Genomic DNA, 21,122 nt, shown 5'->3' with positions numbered 1-21,122 from the left:
GAATGTTGCATGAGTGAAACTCTATACCCTTTGAACAACAGCTCCCCATTTCCCCCTCCCTCCAGATCTTGGCAACCACCATTCTTCTTTCTGTTTCTATATGTTTTACTACGCTAGGTACCTCATATAAGTGGAATCATACAACATTTGTCCTTCAGTGACTGGCATATTTCACTTAGCATAATATCCTCGAGGTTCTTCCACATTGTAGCATATGACAGGATTTCCTTCCTTTTTTTAAAGGCTGCTTAATTTTCCATTGTATGCATACACCACATTTTCTTTATCCATTTGTCTCTCAATGGACATTTTGGTTGTGTCCACCTCTTGGCTATTGTGAATAATGCTGCAATGAACATGGGAATGCAATATTCTGTTTTCAGTTCTTTTGGATAAATGCCCAGAAGGGAGATTGCTGGATCATATGGTAGTTCTAGTTTTAATTTTTTGAAGAACCTCTATGCTGTTTTCCACAGCAGTTGCACAATTTTACACTCCCACCAACAGTGCACAAGGGTTCCAATTTCTCCACATCTCACCAACACTTGTTCTTTTTTTTTTTTTTAATTTTATAATGGCCATCCTAACAAGTGTGGTTTTGATTTGCATTTCCTTGGTGATAAGTGATGTTGAGCATCTTTTAATGTACCTGTTGGCTAGTTGTATGTCTTCTTTGGAGAAATGTCTATTCAAGTCCTTGGCCCATTTTAAAATCAGATTTTTTTTTTTTTCTATTGAATTGTAGGAATTTTTTAATATATTTAACCCCTTATTAGAAGTATGGTTTGCAAATATTTTCTCCCATTCTGTAGGTTACCTATTCACACTGCTGATTATTTCCTTTGCTGTGCAGAAGCTTTTTAGTTTGATGTAGTCTCACTGGTGTATTTTTGCTTTTGTTGCCTGTGCTTTTGGTATCACATCCAGAAACTAAGTTTCTTAATCACAGTTCTATGAGCAACTGTTTATCTGAATCACAAATGTGCTAATCACAGGTAAAATTCACTGAGGAACACATCTTCCACAACTAACTGTAGCCCGTTTCACGTTCTGAAGCATTTCTGCACACACTCTCCTTTGCTTCTCACCCTGACTCTGAGGGAGGCAGAGATCAGCCCCACCGCACAGATGAGATTCAGGCCCACAGCAAGATATACTGAGGTCCCCCAGTGATGGCAGAGCTGGGAACTTGACCCTAGGCCTCTGGCTACTCTCAGGAAATGATTTCTGTGGTTGTAACTTACTAGCTCTGTGACCTTGACCAAATGATATAACCTCTCAGGACTCAGTTTCCTGATCTGTAAAAATGGGTAAAATGGTAGCACATTCTTTATAACGATGTTGGAGGATTAAATGTGGAATATATATATAGCTCTTAACATAGCACCCAGCAGATAGTAAACTTAATAAATGTCTGGAATTCTCTTAATTCTGATTAATTAGAGCTAGGGCAGAAGCCAGGATTCTGCCTGTGGGCAGATGTGCTTTCTCCTCTTGCCAAGACGGTCACACTTGCCTAATCCAGGAGTCAAATGGTGCACACGGGGGACTGCTGACTCAGTCTCTGCAGAGAAATCAGTCATTTTAACTGCCCTGCAAGGGGGAAAAAACACTGCTGTTTTTCTCCTTCACTCTCACACTACTACCACACTTGACTTCTGACACCAGACGTGCGGGTTGTCCACACATCAAGCAATGCTCCAACACCAGCCTGATGTCCTACAAGTTAACTCAGTTCTGACACTATCTGCCTGGAGACAGTGCAGACCTCACAGGTCAAAGGCTCAGTGCCACAAGACTGCCCCTACTTCAGAAGCCAGTTGCAAGCCCCAGGTTGTCACCTGTACTTCTGACCGACTGGCTATAAATTGGAGGTTCCCATGACTCTTTCCTCAGATCATTTGCTAGAAGAGCTCACAGAACTCAGAGAAGCCCTTACATTTGCTAGTTTATTATAATAAGGATATGATAAAGGATACAGGTGAACAGCCAGATGAAGAGATCCACAGGGCGAGGTCTGGAAGAGTCCTGAGTGCAGGAGCTTTTGTCCCCATGGAGTTGGGGTGCCCTACTCTCCTAGCACATGGATATGTTCACCAACCCGGAAACTCCCAACTCCATCCTCGTGGGATTTTTATGGAGGCTTCATCACATAGACAGGATTGATCATTAACTCAATCTCCAGCTTTTCTCCCCTTCCCAGGGCGGGGTGTGGGCAGGGGCCTGAAAGTTCCAAGCTTCTCGTCATGCCTTGGGCTTTCTGGTGACCAGCCCCCGTCCTGAAGCAATCCAGTAGCCCACCTACAGTTCCCTCATTAGAACAAAAGGCACTCCATACCAATAATAGAATCGAACAACTGTAAGAATGTACTACAATAAAAGTTACTGTAGTGCTTGAAAAAAAAAAAACAAAAAACCAAAAGACATTCCTATCACCCAGGAAATTACAAGGGTTTCAGGAGCGCTGTGTCAGGAACCAGGGGCAGAGACCAATATATATATTTTCTATTATTTCACATGCCCCAAGTGATGCTTCAGATTAAACAAGTTTTAGGATTAAACAGTACAAATACTGACCTATTCAATATTTACTGCCACCGAAAGCTCAGGCCTGTTGTGTTGTAGATCATGATACTCTTGGGGCTAAGCAGGTGTCAGGAGCAGGAAGGTTATTTCTTTGAGTCCTGCCTGGCTCATCCCCTCTCCTGGGATCCCCTTTCTTGAAATTCAGAGTTTTGTTTCAGCTTTAGTTTTCTGAAAATGCAAATTTTGTCACTTCTCCATCATGGCTGGTCCTTTCGAGTCCTCAGTACATGACCTATTTTTTATTTTTTTTATTTCTTATTGATGTCATCATAGTTGATAACATTGTGAGATTCCAGTTGTACATTGTTATTTGTCAGTCACTGTATAAATGCGCCCCTTCACCCCTTGTGCCCACCCCTGAACCCCCTTCCCCCTGGTAACCACCAAACTGTTCTCTCTGTCCGTGTGTTAGTTTATGTTCCGCATATGAGTGAAGTCATACAGTGTTTGTCTGGCTATTTCATTTAACATAATACCCTCCAGGTTCATCCATGTTGTTGCAAATGGGATGATTTTCTCTTTTTTTATGGCTGAGTAGTATTCCATTGTGTGTGTGTGTGTGTGTGTGTGTGTGTGTGTATACATATATATATGTATATATATATACCACATCTTTATCCAATCATCTGTTGATGGACACTTGGGTTGCTTCCATTTCTTGGCTATAGTGAATAATGCTGCAGTGAACATAGGCATGCATTTGCCTCTTTGGATTGTTGATTTCAAGTTCCTTGGATAAATACCCAGAAGTGGGATAGCTTGATCATAAGGTATTTCTATTTTTAATTTTTTGAGGACTCTCCATAGTGTTTTCCATAAAGGCGGCACCAGTTTACATTCCTACCAGCAGCGAATAAGGGTTCCCTTTTCTCCACATCCTCTCCAACATTTGTTATTTTTTGTCTTGGTGATTATAGCCATTCTCACGGGTGTAAGGTGATATCAGTACATGACCTATTTTTTTTTTTTTTTTGCGAGGAAGATCAACCCGGAACTAACACCCCTGCCAATCCTCCTCTTTTTTTGCTGAGGAAGACTGGCCCTGGGCTAACATCCGTGCCCATCTTCCTCCACTTTATATGGGACCCCGCCACAGCATGACCTGACAAGCGGTGCATCGTGCGCGCCAGGGATCCGAACCTGGGCCACCAGCAGCGGAGCGCGCATTTAACCGCTATGTGACTGGCTGGCCCTACATGACCTATTTTTAACCAGCCCAACTGTCATCTGGAAAACTAATGTGCGTGCTTTTTTCTCATCACCGATCATTAGTGAAAATGTTAAATATCAACTCCTCTCCCTCAGCACTTGTATCTCTGCCTCTTGGTTGAATCTAAATCGCTGGGTTTGACCTGTTAGGCAGTTACGTGCAGAAGGGGAACTGTGGCATGAGCATATTTTCTCGGCTCACTTGATGAATGAGTCTCCCCAGCCTGCACCTGAGGCCATCCCAAGAGGCCGAGAGGGGTCTCCTGACTTGGCTTTGCAGGCACATCTCCGTGTTATGAGAGGCGATACATGTGGTTTGACAAGGCTTGTCCTTGATTAGGTTCTGCTGGTTATCATTTGCTAATTTAGTGTCTTTTATTTCTAATTTTTTCCCTAGAAGATTTGGTTCAGTGTTTTTCCTGATGTGAAAGTTAGGTGGACTGGTCAATAGCAGCCTGCTCCTTTTCTCGTTTGTTCTTCCATTCAATAAGTGTTTAAGGAGCCCTGACATCCTCTCCTAACTGGTCTCCCTGCCTGGATCTGGATCACCTCAAATCCATCCCTCACACGGCTGCTCCCAGAGTTATCTTTCTAAAACACAAATCCAACCTTGTCAGTCTTGGGCTTAACACCTCTCTCTGCTCCTCAAGGATCAAGTTCCAACTCCTTAGCTTGACGTATGCCATCTTCTCTGCCATCTCTACCCTCAGCTTCATGGGTTCTGTTCTGATAACACAGGCTGCTTCTCATTTGCAGAAATACCATCTCGTTTCTTTACCCATCACCTCTGGGGGCCACATGAAGAGATGGGAAAGCCAGGGAGGGGACTTAGGACCTGTTTGGTGGCAAGGATGGGATGTGCCTCCTCTTCCTGAGCACACAGACAGCTCTGCTACGTGCCTGAGCCTGGGCTTGGCTGAACCAGCAAGGAACAGAGAGTCCATCCTTTGTCCACCTCACCAGCTTGCTCTGGGGGCTGCTGCCTTTCTGCCCCATCTACCAGCCTCTCTCAATTGACGCCCCTGCCTTCATCTCCTGAGATAGGGAGTGGGTCCCTGGGAGTCAGGAACTCCAGCTTGCACCCCCCCCCTCAGGTGAGGAGCCCTATCAGACCACGTGATAGTGATCAAGAGGTCATCGTGGGGTCATGTCTTGCTGACAGTGGGTGCTTATCTCTGTGGACAACCTCTCTTTTTACCTCTTAGCTGGCTTATAAAATTTTATATCCTGTATATTATATCCTGTCAGTTGCTTCTTATTTTCTATCTCAAATGGTCTTGAGTCTTCATATATAATTCCTTCTCTTCCATATAAACAATCTTTCTAGTGTACTTTCTATAGAACTAAAAATCGGGTTGTGATGTTGTGTGTGTTTGTCTGTGCATGGAGGAGAGGGGTTTCTGGAGAATGGGGATTTTCTCTGGAGTCTCTTTTCCACTGGAGCCCTCAAGGGCTCAAGAAGGACCATCTTTATATTTCTTATCTTTCTCATCTTTATATTTCCACACTGATACACTATGAGTACTACATGTCAAGGAAGAGATAAGAAGCAAAGATGAATGTAACACAGTTTTTCCTCTCAGAGACGTTATGGTCAGTAATGATCTAAAGTAGATAACCAAATAATTAGCATCCTGGGGCAGGTACTGTGAGATTACAGAGGAGGTGCAGCTCATCCATTTGTGGATAGAGGGTGGTGATCAGGGAAGCCAGTATGGAGAGGACAGCATTGAGCCAACGCCTGACAAAGGGGAGAGTTTTTTCAGTTGTTAGAGAAGGGCAGGTTGAGCTAGTGCAACCGTGTGTCAGACGCTCCAGGAGCTTTTCTCTTCACAAGCAGATATTAGCTTTTCTGTTTAACCAATGAGAAACTGATATAAACTAAAGTGAAAGGACTGACAGCTCACCAAGAGGTCCTGTGTCCTCCAGGCCTGGAAAAGTGAATAAAATAGTGTAGTTTCCATAATCCATAAGGTACCTTTTGGACTTTGCTTTGGTTCCTTCATCTTTTTGAGGTCCTGGTACCATTGAGACTCTGACAAAAGCTACATATCCTCTTCCTAGAAAAAAATTCACATGTGCGCATATATATATATGATATTTAGATTTTGGTTTCTAGGCGTTCACAGATCCCTGGAACTGTGAAGCCCTGGAAGCCCTTTAATTCCAGTTAAGAAGCCCAACTTTAGGGCTGTTCCACTCTTCAGCAGGTCTCTAGGATTTCAATTTTTTTCCATGTAGAATCATGGACTCTATGGCTTGAGAGAGAACTTAAAAGTCACATAGGACCAATTGCTGAAATGACATTTAAGTCCCTTCTATGCTAACTTGTCACATGTTGTTAAAGCCTATACTTGAAAGCTTCCAGAGTTGGGAACTTGCTATATTTTGAAACAACTCTTTCTCTCTTGGGTAGGCCTAACTGTTAAATTCTTCCTCATACTAAACCAGAATTGGCTTCCTTATTCTCCGTTCCTGGTCCCATCCGGCCTGGCCTGGAATAAGAGGAGACCCTCTGTCTTTCATTCGCCTCTGCTAACCTCTCCGTGGGTTTACAGTCCTTGGTTTTGAGGTTTGGATCCTGAGGTCCCTAGGAAGTCATTCTTCATACAATGCAGAAATCTCTATATAACATTTTCCAAGATGTCTTCTGAGAACTCTCTTGAGAATCAATAAGTTTCTGCTAAATGAATGAAGTATCCCAGGGTTAAATAAAGTTGAGGAGTGCTGCACTGATTTCCTCTTCTAGGAGAGTCATAATGCATATTAGCATATTAGAAGCTCTGATAAGTCCTGCAGGAAAGACTTTTTCATGGCTCTATTATCATTCTGAGAAGTAGATTTTTGCTGACAATGAATTGAAAACTGTGCTCTATAAGAGAGTTTTTAAAGGAGTATAGAGAATGAATCTTTTAAGAGATCTCATGATCCCAAAATTAATTTTCCTTCTTTTTTTCCCTACACAGCCTCTTGATTTTGAAACAGCAGCTGTTCACAACATTGTGTTCCACGCGGAAAATCCTGAGCCTCTGGTGTCTGGTGTAGAGTACAATGCCAGCTCTTTTGCTGCATTCAAGCTTATTGTGACAGACGTAGATGAAGTACCCCAGTTTTCCCAACAAGTTTTCCAAGCAAAAGTCAGTGAAGATGTGGCTATAGGCACTAAAGTGGGCAACGTGACTGCCAAGGATCCGGAAGGTCTGGGCGTAAGGTAGAGGCAAGCCGACCTGTGCTGAGACCAAGGCCAGGGGAAGGAGGAAAGGCTGGGAGGGGCAGAGAAGCTTGCCTGACTCCAGCTGCTTCTCTAAGGGAGTAGCCAGTGATCTGAAGCCATATCCTAGTGCCTTTGGTCAACTTGACCTCAGTTCCAGCAGGCGTAAGTTCGCTGGGGGACATCAATGAGAATCTAGGCTCAGGCAAGTGGGAAGCACGTCAGATTCCATCCCAGCCCACTTGCCACAGGTCCCAGCTGACAGCCGGTGAGTTCAGGAGATGGGATCCGGAGACTGGGCTGCCCAAAGCCAGGCCCTGTGTCTGAATCAGTCACCGGGGCCGGGATTTGGGGAAGAGTTCCAGCCCAGCCCAGCCCAGCCCAGCCCCTAAGGTGTACTGGGTTCTAGACAGAGAGAATGAAGCAAAAGCCCAACTGGACAGACTCAGCCACCTGACAGGGTTAAGGGAATCTTCTGGGTGGAGAGCGCATAGGTTCCCCGGCTCTGCAGAGAAGAGGCCCTGGGCAACAAGACTCATTCCACGGTTCATCCTCGAGAGGCTAGTGCTCAGGGTGAAGTGGTTAAACAAAAGGCGTAAATCTTTCCATCTTAGCAATTCTCAATTATTATTATTATTATTTTTTTGTGTGAGGAAGATCGGCCCTGAGCTAACATCCGTTGCCAATTCTCCTCTTTTTGCTGAGGAAGACTGGCCCTGGGCTAACATCCGTGCCCATCTTCCTCTACTTTATATGGGACGCCGCCACAGCATAGCTTGACAAGCGGTGCGTTGGTGCGTGACCAGATCCGAACCGGTGAACCCCGGGCCGCCAAAGCGGAGGGCACGCACTTAACTGCTTGCACCACCAGGCCGGCCCCCTCAGTTATTTTTTTTCAGTGTGCATTTTTAAGGCACACAGATTTGCCTTGAAAATGTGCATTGACAATTAATTTGCCCAAGATATAGATGTATGTGTATATATCCATATCTGTATCAATATCTATAAGCCCTTTAAGATTATATAGTTAATAAGCATATAGATAGGACTTGAACCCAGATCTTTTGCTTCTATTGTATAACATTACTCCTGCTGTCTATGGCATGATAGATATTTCAGCATGACTTAAATCAATGCACGTGGTTCTGAATGACAATTCCTTAAGTTTCTCTAAACATTTGAGGGGAGTCTCCTCTCATTTAGCTGTCATTTAGGCACTTGGAATCACTTCTAAGACCTTTTCCTGATTGTCTGTCAAGGAGTAAAGTTCCATCCACTGTTTTACTCTCCACCCCCTCCTCTAGTTTCATAAAGACAAACATGAGAGGAGAGAACAGTGCGGGTCATACTGTATGGCTTAGTGTAGATACTACTCTATACTTCAGAGCCACAAATGATGATGGGGCACAAAAGGTTTATCTTTTTACAACCATTTATTGTTTAACAAATGCATCTGCCTCCTTCATGAGAATCCTTTAAGAATCATTAAAGACAAGTGAATAAAAATTTGAGTTTATGAGTGGAGATCACAAAGGCATTTAAGAAAATGTCTCAATGGATCAAGGAAAAGATATAGCATATATACTGTTAAGTTGAGATCAGGAAGATGAGGAAGAAGACTGAGAAGGGGAGTGTCCTGTAAGAGACAGTGCTGGAAGACAAACGAAAAAGAGCTTTCAAGAATGAGGAATAATCACTAGTTCAGATCCTAGTAATAAGTCAGGTAAGAATTAAGGTGGACTCCAAAGTCTTTGGCCTGAGCAAGTTAATTCTTCTCTTTCTCTCAGCTCCACAAACTTAGAATCCATCAGCACCCAATGAATCCTAATCCAATCCACCCACAAATATTAGAGATTCTTTTCAATGAAACACATCCAGAATCCAGTTGCTTCCCACCACTTCCACCACTGTCCAGGCCACCATCTTCTCTTTTCTGGTTCTGTCCTTGCCCCTGCCACTCCTCCATCCCACCCTGACTCTATTCACTACAACCAGAGTGGTTCTTTAAAAAAGTAAATCAGATCATGTCACTCTTCTTAAAATCCTCCAAAGGGTTCCCATCTCACTCAGGATGAAATCCCGAGGACATAGGATTTCTTGTTCATCACCTTTACGCACAGCCTAACACAGTGCTTGGATATAGAATATACTAACATTGGGAAAAAAATTAATTTGATGAACTAACACATAACTTTTTAATCATTCTCTTATTCCTGGACATGTAGGTTGTTTCCAGTATTTTTTTTATTATAGAAATTTTTTTGAATATATATATATGCATATAATTCTTTTTTAACTTCTATTACATTGTTTTTTATTTGGGGAAAATTTCCAGAGGTGGGATTCTTTGGTCTAAAGATTTGGACAACCTTGTGGCTGTGATGTGTTGCTTCCCAAAGGGCTGTACCAGTTGGTTTTCCTGTGGTTCTAGTCTCTTCTCTCTCAAATTTGTCTTTCACACACCTACCAATGAGTTCCATTGAAAACGTAAATATGACTAGGTCACCTTCCTGCTTAACACCATTCCATGGCAGCCCATTGCTTCCCATGATCTGGCTCTTTCCAGTCTCCCTGGCTTCATCTTTTGCCATCCACTGCTTCCCATTTTTATCCCAACACTGGTGGAATGTCTGATTCCCACACCTACCAAGCTATTCCTTGGCTTCTCCGTGTTAGCTCATGCAATCCCTTCTGCTTGAAGCGTCCTCCTTTTTCTTGCCTTAGTTAACATCTCCTCCTTCAGAAAGACTTCTCTGATTCCCATGAACTCCTCTGGGTTTCCATAGGACCGCTTCCATTGTATTTACCACATTTTATTAGAATTATTTACTTCTGTGTCTGTCTCCTCCACTGGCCTAAAAGCCCCTTTTTGTAATTTCCTCTCTTGGTCCGCTGCCTGGTATTTGCTAAGCACTCAATGGATGTTTGTTGACTGAGGGAGTTCACTGTGCCACCAGCAGCTGAGTATCCACCCCTTTCGTTGGAATTCTTTGAATGCCAGAAAAGTTTCACTTTTTCCCCCCAGAGTTTGTGACTATATCTTTTCTAATAAAACAAGTACAACTACCACTTTGTAAGGACGAATAAATCCTCCTTTTGAAGATAGATGGTATACAAATAAAGCACTAATAATATTAGATAATGATTCTTTAAATATATCGTAAATAATATGCAAGGGATAGTGCTGTTATAGTAGCATTGTGATGCATAAAATATCTTCACAGTTTCACACATGGTGATGTGGGCTTTCTTCTGCTCTTTTCACCTTATGAAGGTATTCACTAAGAGGTGACACGAGAGGTTGGCTGAAAATTAACCCCACCACTGGTGAGATCTTTAGTGCGGCTCCGCTGGACAGGGAAACTGAAAGTCTGTATCGGGTACAAGTATTGGCAACTGAAGTAGGTGAGCAAAAAAAAAAAAAAAGGTAACAAATTATTAGGGGATATATCAATGGAAATTGGAGGGAAGGTGAAGTGAGTGGGAAACTACATTGAGTCAAATTGTCATAATTTCTTATAGCGGAAGGAAGAGAGGGGTACAAAAGTGCATGAAAATGCTCATGCCTTCCTGGTTTTGTTCAAGATGAGAACCACCTGTGCCCCTGAGCAGGGCTCTTTCAGGCAGGGTTGTACCTGGAGGCTGGCTCCACTTCAGGGATGCTACTCACTCTGTGGTTTGCTGTAGGGGCTGCAGCTTCTAGGAAGGTTCCTGTATCCCCGCTGAAGCACCCCCCTTCCTCTAAAGTGGTTGTGGTGTTCTCCTGGGAGTGAGGTCAAACCGCTGCCCTGTTGACCCAGACCATTATGTGCTCCTTCAGCCTTAAACTGCAGTCACTCAGGTCTCATCCTTTTTGAGACAGAAAATGTTTTATGCAGTGCTCTCAACTTCGGTACGTGCCAGAATCACGTGGGAGCTTGTTCAGTACAGATACTAAGAGTTCACTCCTGGAGATTCTGAATCAGCAGGTTTGGGTGGCCCTGGGTGTCTGTGAGATAGGGTGAACTTTTGAGAGGAAAGACTTTTACATAGATAATCCAAGGATGTTTGAATCATCCTTGTATAATCTTTGCATGCCATTTAATTCAGTTGTGGTGATATATATCACCCACTGGTTCTGAATGTACGGCTCCAGGGAATTTAAAAAATAAAATAAAAATTAACTCACAAGAATAGTGTGCTTACCAGTGATAAGGCTGGTGATTAAAACATTGTTTCTTTGCATAAATGGAATTTTCCAATTTAGAGTAGAAATTCTGAAGGTCTTATGCTGATCAGAGCCTCTAATTAGATAGTAAGTATATCTGCCTGGTTTACCAAAAAAGAGAATTGAACAAATTACAGCTAAATAACTCTCATTTTAGACCAAAAAATAAACTTTCAAAATGTGAGGCCCAGGGTTGGAAGCTCTAATGGGGAACATTCCAGTAGATAGGAATCATAAAAATGGTCCCTGCATGTGAAAAGATGAAGAAAAAAAAAGTAGGGCAGTCAAGTTAAACCAGTGGGGGTAGAAATGCAGCAGTGTGTGCCGCGTGTGGGATGGCTGCCTGGGAGTGGACGGGCCTTGCTGACGCAGTCGGGTCAGCTCTGTCTCCCTTGCTGGCTTCTAGTTAGGCGCATTCCACTCTCACATTGTATACATTTAACTCTTAATTTAAAAGCTCCTATTAACCAGCAGGAAGTTTCCGGCGGAGCCTTGAGCTGTGCACTCTCCTACGACATACTGTGGGGATCAACACTTCACTTTGGAAGTGTCCTCAAGGGCTCTCACATTTCAGAAACGTCATGAATCAAAACCAGCGTCCAAAACTCGGCTCCATTGGCAGTGCTTGGCGCTGAAATGATGTAGACAGAGGAAATGACTGCAAGAGCACGGTGGCTTTTCCTTCTTGGGTTAAGTGTAGTCAGGGGCATGGAAGAAAGTGAGAAGAAAAGCAAGAAAATGGGTTTACTGGCGTCCAAGCAGGTCAGAGCGAGAAACTGTAGCAACAGCGGCTGTGGCTGACGCCAGGGAGAACGAGAGCAGTCAGCGTGGACATGCGCTGACAGCCCTGTTTTAAGCACTCAGTGTAACAACTTACTCCTCATACAACACTATGGGCAGGTACTATTAGTGACCATATTTTATGGATGAGGAAACCAAGGCACTGAGAAATTAGGTATCTCGCGTGTGATCACACAGCTACCAACTGGTCAGGCTGCGGAGTCCAAATTTTTCACCCCTGCACTACAGTAAATAATGTTTGTGCATCTCTGTACTATTTTCTAAGAACACTACTGTGGGATCCTCACAAAGGCACATGTTTTACAGCTCAAGAAATGAGGCTTAGAAAACTTAACGAACATGCCCAAGTCAGTGTTGATGAGCAGTTGAGGGTGTGAGCTCTAGAGTCAGACCTCCTGGGTTGGAAGCCTCTCTCCTGCTGTGTGACCTTGGGCAAGTCACACAGCTTCTCTGAGCTTCAGTCTTCTCATCTGTAAATGTACCTCAGAGTTGTTTTGAAGTAATGGGTATAAAATATTAGTACATAAATATTAGTTATTATTATTATCATTAAAACTATTTAATTAGTAATGAAATCAGGTCTGATTCTAAAAGCTTGTTTTCTTTCCGCCACCTCTACTACCTTTCTACTACCTTCCTTTCTACTACCAACTGCTTAAATTGTAGTAGTTTTTTTTTTTAAAGAAAAGGAAATATCCTTCCTTGTTAAGAGGAAAATGAGAAAGCTGATTCCATGTTTCCATCACTCATTCTGTAGGTGGATCCTCCTTGAGCTCCACAGCGAATTTCCACCTGACCCTTACGGATGTGAACGACAACCCCCCACGGCTAGTCAAGGAGTACACAGGCTTGTTCTTCTGCTATCCCCTCAAAGCACCTGGCAGTCTCATTTTTGAGGCTACTGATGATGATCAGAAGTCATTTCGTGGTCCACAGTTTACATTTTCCCTTGGCAGTAAAAGCTTACAAAGTGACTGGGAAGTTTCCAAAGTCAATGGTGAGTTGTCAAAAGTACATCGAGAAAAACACTGATGGATGATGAGATGAGCTTTTATCTGCCTTGGTGTGCTTGCAGCACTCAACACAGAGCTTTCTTCCAGCCTTCAGGAAGGAGGTTCATGCTTTGGAAACTTGCGGGGAGAAGCTCTCCAGAGGGGAGACAGCCCTGGGCTTTGGAGGGAGGAAAGGTTGTAAACACACAGCAGCCCCCTTAGTGCAGATGGATAGTTGAACAATCTGAGCAGCATTTGCAACATTTCCAATGGCAGCTGAGAAACAGATTTCACAATGATTTTTTTGTGTGTGTGAGGAAGATCAGCCCTGAGATAACATCCATGCCAATCCTCCTCTTTTTTGCTGAGGAAGACCGGCCCTGGGCTAACATCCGTGCCCATCTTCCTCCACTTTATGTGGGACGCTGCCACAGCATGGCCTGACAAGTGGTGCGTTGGTGCGCGCCCGGGATCCGAATACGGGCCACCAGCAGCAGAGCACGCGCAGTTAACCACTACACCACAGGGCCAGCCCCTCACAATAATGGTTAAAAACAGTTTTATTGAAATATAATTGACATACAACAAACAGCACATATTTAAAGTGTACAATTTTATAAAAATTGATATGTGTATACACCATTGAAGCCACCTGCACAATCAAGATAAGAGCATTTCCACGTCTCCCCGCCAGAGATTTTCATGCACTGTTGCATTCCCTATCTTCCATCCCGCCCTGTCCAACCCCATCCCCAAGTGACCACTGATCTACTTTCTGTCACTATGGATTAGTTTACACTTTCACGAATTTTATCTAAATAAAATAATACAGTATGCACTCTAAGTGAAATTAGCCAGACAATTTCGGGAATTATCCATGTTGTTGTGTGTATCAATACTTGGCTTCCATATCCACAGGTTTCCATCCAGGGGATTCAACCAACTACAGATGGAAATGTACTAAACATGTACAGACTTTTTTTATGTCATTATTCCCTAAACAGTACAGTATGACACTATTTACATAGCATTTACGTTGAATTAGGTAATATAAGTAATCCAGATGATTTAAAGTATATGGGAACCAATTTATATAAGAGACTTGAGCATTTGCAGATTTTGGTATCCACAGGGGTTCTGGAACCAACTCCCTGGGGATACTGAGGGGTGACTGTACTTCATTCCTTTTTATTGTAGAGTGGTAGTCACAATTTGTCATCCATTCACTTATTGATTGTCATTTAGGTTGCTTCCAAGTTTCAGTATTACAAATAAACCTGCTATGAACATTTGTGAACAAGTATTTTGTAGGAGCATATGCTTTCATTTTTCTTGGTTAAATACCTAGAAGTGGAATGGCTAAGTCATATGGTAGGTGTATGGTTAAATTTTTAAGAAAATGTCAAATTGCTTTCCCGATAGTTTGTAACGTTTTACATTCCCACCAGTGTGTGAGAATTCTAGACACTCAACATTCTCGCCGATACCTGCTATGCTCAGTCTTTTTAACTTTAGCTCTTCTAGTGGGAGTGTGGTAGTATTTCCTTACGGTTTTAATTTATATATTTCCCTCATGACTAATGGTGTTTGGCATCTTTTCATGTGCTTCTTTGCCATCCATATATCTTCACAGGTGAAGTGTCCGGTCAAATATTGTGCCCATTTAAAAAATTTGGCTGTTTGGCTTTTATTGTTGAGTCATGGGCATTCTTTATATAGTCTAGAAACAAGTTCTTTGTCAGATATTTTCTCCCAGGCTGTGGCTTGCATTTTCATTTTGTAACAGTGTCTTTTGAAGAGCAAATTTAAAATTTTTGATGATGTCTGATTTATTGATTTTTTTCTTATATAATTTGTGTGATATTTTTTTGAGTGAATTTTTGCCAAACCCAAGGTCACTAAAATTTTCTAATTTTTTTTTTCTCCCAAAGGTTTTATAGTTTTAGCTTTTACATTTAGCTCTACGATCCATTTCAAGTTAATTTTTGTATATGGTACGTGGTAAAGGTCAAGGTTCGTTGCTTTTAATAGGGCTGTCTAATTCTTCTAACACTATTTATTGACAATATCCTTTTCACATTGAATTGTCTTGGCAGCTTTGTCAAAAATCAAGTGACCACATAGATATGGATCTATTTCTGTGCTTTCTTTTCTGTTTCATTGATCTCTTTCTGTATCTTTAATACTACACCGTTTTGATTACTGTAGTTCCCTAATAAGACTTGAAATCAGGTAGTATAATTTTTCCAACTTTGTTATTTTTCAAGATTATTTCATCTATTCTAAGTCTTTTGCATTTCAATATACATTTCAGAATTTAGCTTGTCCATTTCTACCAAAAAAGCCTATGGAGATTGTGATCGGGATTGTGTGAATCTATAGCTGAAACTGCAGGAGAATCAATATCTTAATAAAATTACATCTTCTAATCTGTTAACATGATATATGTCTTCATTTATTTAGGTATTAATTTTTAATTAAAATTAATTTTTCTGAGCAATGTGTTGAACTTTTAGTTATAGTTCTTGCAAAATTTCTAAGCATTTCATATTTTTGATGCTATTTAAAAATTTTTAATTTTTAAGTAATTCCAGGATATAGAAATATAATCGATTGTTATGTGTTGCTCTTGTATCCTATAACACTGCTGACCTCACTTATCAGTTCTCTCTCTCCCTTTGTTTAAGATTCCATAGATTTTTCTACATAGATAATCGTATTGTCTGTGAATAATAACAGTTTTATTTCCTTTCTAATCTGGCTGTTGAATGAAGGTAGTGAAAGCAGAAATACCTCCCCCTGATCTTAGGGAGAAAGCATTCAGTCTTTCACCATTAAATATGATGTAGCTGTAGTTTTTATGTAGATGCCTTTATCAAATTGAGGACTTGATCTTCTAGTCCTAACTTGCTGAGTTGTTTTTTTTTTTTTTTTTTTTTTTTATTGGAGTGGATGCTAAAATTTTCAAGTGCTTTTTCTGCATCTACCGAGATGCCTGTCTGGTTGATTTGTTTTTTTGGTCTGTTAATTAGTTATTGATCAACTTTTGGACTTTAAGCCTGTCTTCTATTCTTGGGATAAAGCCTACTTGGTAGTGAAATATTAGCATTTTTATATATTGTTGGATATGATTTGCTAAAATTTTAAGGATTTTTCCATCTATATTCATGAGGGATATTGGTCTGTATTTTTCTTTTCTTGTAGTGTCTTTGTCTGGTTTTGGTATTAGAGTAATGCTGGCCTCATAGAATGAGTTAGGAAATGTTCTACCTTTTCAATTATCTGGAAAAGTTTGTGTAAAATTATTTTTTATTTCTTCCTTAAAGTTTGGCAGAATTCACCAGTGAAGCCATCTGGGTCCAGAGTTTTCTTTGTAGGAAGTTTTAACTACAAATTCAATTTCTTTAATAGGTGCAGGGCTAGTCAAATTACAGATTTCTTCTTGGTTGAGCTTGTTAGCTTGTATCTTTCAAATAATCTGTTGATTTCATTTGATTTGTCTAATTTATTAGCACAAAGTTATTCATAATATTATATCGTTCTCTTAATATGTGTAGACTATGTAGTGATATCACCTTATTCTGATGTTGGAAAATTATGTCTCTTTTTTTCCTGATCAGTCTGGTTAGAGGTTATTAATTTTATTCATATTCTCGAAAAAACCAGCTTTTGGCTTCATTGATTTTTCTCTTTTTTGTTTTGTATTTAATTGCTCCAACCTTTATTATTTCTTTTATTCTTCTTATGTTGTATTTAATTTGTTCTTCTTGTTCTATTTTTATTATGGTAGAAGCTGAAGCAATTCTTGAAAACTTTTTTCTTTGTTAACATAAGTGTTTGGCGTTATAAATTTATCTCTTTGTGTCGCTGTAGCTGCAGTCCACAAAGTTTGATGTATTGTGTTTTCATTTTCATTTAGTTCAAAACACTTTCCAATTTCCCTTTATATTTCTTCTGTGACCCATGGGTTATTTAGAAATGTGTTATTTAGTTTCCAAATATTTGGGTATTTGCTACATCTTTCTGGTTACTGATTTCTAACTTAATTCTGTAGTCACCAGAGAACATTTGACTGGAATACTTTTAAATTTATTGAGTCTTTTCTTTCAGTATTTTAAAGATATTTCTCCCCTGTGTTCTGGATTGCATTGTTTCTTCCTTGTTCCCTTGAATGTAATGTATCTTTCTTCTCTGGATGCTTTTAAGATTTTCTCTTGATCACTAGCTTTAAGTAATTTGATTGTTATATGCCTTGATGTAGTTTTGTTTCTTTTTCTTTTTCCTGAGATTTGCTGACCTTCTTGGATCTGAGGATTTAGAGTTTTCATCAAATTTGGAAAAAAATTAGTAATTATTTCTTCAAGTATTTTTTCTCTTTCTAATTCAGTGTTTGCTGCAACTTTATAGAACATAACTACAGGGAATAATGATAACTGACTGTTTTGGCATTTCTACAGAGAAATCATGGATTAAGAACTTAAAGGATGCTTTAGCCTTTTTGACATTATGACAGGCACATGTGGAGTGGTGATATTTTGGGTAGTTTAACCCTTACATCGAACCATTTCCCAGTCAACCGTAGTATATGATGCGAAGATGAGCTTTATTCCTGCTGACCCAGGGGTCTGAAGTTGTGTTTTCATGTCATTCATTTTTTCCCCTATTCTGAAAGGATCTCATGCCAGACTCTCCACCAAGCACACGGGCTTTGAGGAGCGAGTTTACAACATCCCAATCCGCATCAATGATGGTGGTCGGCCACCCTTGGAAGGGACTGTCTCTTTACCAGGTGTGTATTTTGCTGCAGGCAACTTGGGGTAATGTTGGTCACCATGGGTAGTTTGAGAGAATTCTTATCTTTGATTTGGGATTCTGCAACTCTTCACTTGAACATTTATCCTACCACATACTGTTCTGCTTTTTAGTTACTTTCTGCACGTGTATGGAAGGAACGTGTTTCCGGCCAGCAGGTCACCTGGCTGGGATACCCACCGTGGGCATGGCGGTTGGTATACTCGTGACCACCTTTCTGGTCCTTGGTGAGTATGATTTCTCAGACCCAAAGGTTTCTGTCCTGGGCCTCAGAAACATGAGCTCACCTCAAGGTCTGTCTTAATGGGCTGGTCTGGTGGCTGCACAAATGGCAACCTAGGCACTAGCCAAGAATGTAGATCACCAGTCAATCAAATCAGACTTTCCCAGTTGGGAGACACTGCGTTAGCACCACCATCTACCTGTCATTGCTTTGTTGTCTATTTTGGGAAATATAACACGAGAGGCTTTAAAGCATAAACTATGTTTTATGCTAGTCACCAAGCTTTTGTAATGAAAGAGAAAGAAATGCAAGAGCTGCGCCCCTGCTGTGTGTCAGGCACTCTGCTTGATGTGCGGGATACAATGATGGGCAAGACATACAAAGATCCTGCACTCCCAGAGCCTTATGATCTAGTCTCCTATCACTGGAATAGGTAGAAGTTAGCCTTCCGATGGAACGCCGACATACCTGAAATGTTGCAGAACTTCCCTCTGTATATCTGCATGACTGTGGACCCTGATTCTTTATTACCCCAGAATAATTCCATTCTGGCTTGGCCCCTGGCCTGGCTGGACAGCAGAGTCCCCTATTCTAGCTGTCTTCATTTTTGTGAACAGCTCAGTGCCTGCTATATGATAATGCTCTTTCAGTTGTCTTGGCCACAAGGTAAGAATTAGAAATAGATACTTCATCAACTCATGTGCACTGAGTGAAGGGGTTTGCACAGTTTCACATCCTTTCTCTTTTAAAAGAGGGACTGGGATTACTCTAAGTATTCTTAATTGTTCTCTCAACATCTGGTCTTTCCTTCCATGACCCAATCTGTCGCATTGGACTGATTCACAACTCTAAGAGGAATCTCATTTGCTTATACCCTTCCATCTAAATTGCTCATTATTATGACATGGAAGGGACTTTATGATGTGGCCATTACCCATCCTAACGTGTGCATGGTGACCATCATTTCTCCCTGAGGACCACAGCCTGGTGCACACCCTTCATATTAATTAAGTTGGCTTTTTGAGGTCCACTCACCAAGCTCCCCATACCTCCATGCCTTTTCTTATTCTATTTGTCCTCCCATCTTGAAAAGATTTTTGAGTTTATGCACCAAATATCAATTTTCTAACATGGCCATTTAATCCCATAATTTTACCACAAATTAGAGTGTGGATGAGTTTGGGGATATCTAGAGATAGAAGTAATAGGATCTTACAGTTTCATATTCTTTTTTCAAAATAGGATTGGGATTATTGCAAGATTCTTAATGGGTCTCTGAGCATCCAGTCTCTCTGCCATGATTCCTCCTGTAAATTTACTGCGAGGTTAATTTCCTTAAAACAACTCCCTTTTTCATATTGGTCTCTGATTAATAGTATGTGTTTAGTGATAAAAATGCACAACGTAATTTTGTAGGAGTTCAGAGATGGGAGAAACCAGAGAGGTTAGGTAGTCTACTCAAGCTGGAGCCATGAGGAAGGTGCCAAAGAAAATGTGATATTTCGTGTCACGGTGAAAGTAGGCTTTCAGTAGGTGAACAGGTCAGAGAACAGCTTTTTGGTTGTTCTGATTGGACTTTTTCCTCTAAGGAAGGGGAAGAAGGACTAGAATCAACATTTATCGAGTATGTGCAAAGTTCAGGAACTCTATCAGATGCTTATACACTTAGTCTTCAGAGTGGTGCAGGCGCTAGGTCCTATATTCCTTGATAGAGACCCAGCAATGGCCACCAGCTTAGATATGATTTGGGACTTGATACATACTTACTGACAACAAGATAAGTGATAAGCTTACTCATCCAAGAAACTAATGCCTAGAATCTCTTATTCACCAGGACAACGAAATGTTGTTGAACCACAAACAAAAATGAAGTCACATGAGTCATTTTTTCCTACCAGGGTCCTGCGTTATAAACGAATGTGACAGTACATTTTAAGATTCCAGCCATTTGACCCTGAGTTTTCTCTTTTAGGTATAATTTTAGCAATTGTGTTTATACGAATGAAGAATAAAGGCAAAGACAGTGTCAAAAGTGCTCAGGCATCTGAAGTCAAACCTCTGAGAAACTGAATTTGAAAAGGAATGTTTGAGTTTATGTACCAAGTGCTATTTCAGTAACACAACTGTTTAATCCCATAATTTTACATTTCATCCAACATGTGCACTATAATTTTTCACAGATACCCTTTTGCCCTTTAATGTTTTATTACTCTTAGATATTTCGTGTGCTATAAACATTAGAGATATTTCCCATGACACTTTTTCCCTCTGCAAAAGCCTTAGCTATTTATCCAAAAACAAAATGTGTGTGTCTTTCCCCTCTAGGGAAAGATGGGCTGATGAGATATTCTGTTCATTTTTTCTTCATTGAGGAGGTTTGTCAGTTGTCCACCACAAAATTTCCAGGATTCCATTTCTGCTTTATCTGATTCCATTCTCCTTCCTCATGTCTCCTTTGGCATTTTGCTAATTTTAAAACTTTTGTTGGAGAAAAGAACAAAGTGGAATCTAAAGGAAAAAAAAAAAGGGGCAGACTAGTCCCTCAGTTTGAATAGAAACTCTTCGGTGTTATCAGCCTTCTTTAGTCCCGTGTGGCTTATGTTGCTCTTCGTTTAAGGTTTTACCACTTGGGAATGGCACAAGGCCACCATATAGCCCTTGGTGTGAAACAAACACTGACTGGTTTACTCACCACCTACCATGCTTACATGCTGCGCATGTTTTCTTGATGTGTATGTTAATAAAGTTCTGGTTATTGTATATTTAATGTGTGGAGGAAAATAAAGAAGCACGAAAGAAGTAGTGACAAAAATCAAGAATAAAAGTTGGCTGTGCTTGTTTTTGTTTTCCGAATCTCTTTGGCTCTGCTTCCTCGTTCTTTGCATTTGCTGAGGGAAGGACTGGATACCAATGGTAACCTATTATTTATCAGAATTGTCTCTCATGTAGAACTAGCTCAAAAGGAGGGGTCTACCATGAAATAAAAATTCACCACTCTCATGACTGTAGATTGAGGGGTACGAGACAGATATGCTAGGAATTTTAAAAATTTAAATAAGAGAACTTTAGAGATTTGAAAGC

The 21,122-nt window shown here is 40.9% G+C and overlaps 1 protein-coding gene across 1 annotated transcript in view; it reads left to right on the top strand.

Annotated features, from left to right (window-relative positions):
• Positions 1-20,111, top strand: part of CDH17 (cadherin 17) — a 53,072-nt gene extending 32,961 nt beyond the window's left edge. Inside the window, exons 12-17 of the mRNA XM_058564473.1 lie at positions 6,762-7,006; positions 10,281-10,411; positions 12,772-13,011; positions 17,679-17,795; positions 17,932-18,045; positions 20,014-20,111. Of these exons, the coding sequence (XP_058420456.1) occupies positions 6,762-7,006; positions 10,281-10,411; positions 12,772-13,011; positions 17,679-17,795; positions 17,932-18,045; positions 20,014-20,111 (945 nt within the window). The remainder of the gene's footprint in view (positions 1-6,761; positions 7,007-10,280; positions 10,412-12,771; positions 13,012-17,678; positions 17,796-17,931; positions 18,046-20,013) is intronic.
• Positions 20,112-21,122: the final 1,011 nt, after the last annotated feature.

The sequence above is a fragment of the Diceros bicornis genome, chromosome 21, assembly GCF_020826845.1.
Source record: "Diceros bicornis minor isolate mBicDic1 chromosome 21, mDicBic1.mat.cur, whole genome shotgun sequence".
Taxonomy (NCBI): Eukaryota; Metazoa; Chordata; class Mammalia; order Perissodactyla; family Rhinocerotidae; genus Diceros; species Diceros bicornis.
This window is presented reverse-complemented; position numbering and strand designations above follow the sequence as displayed.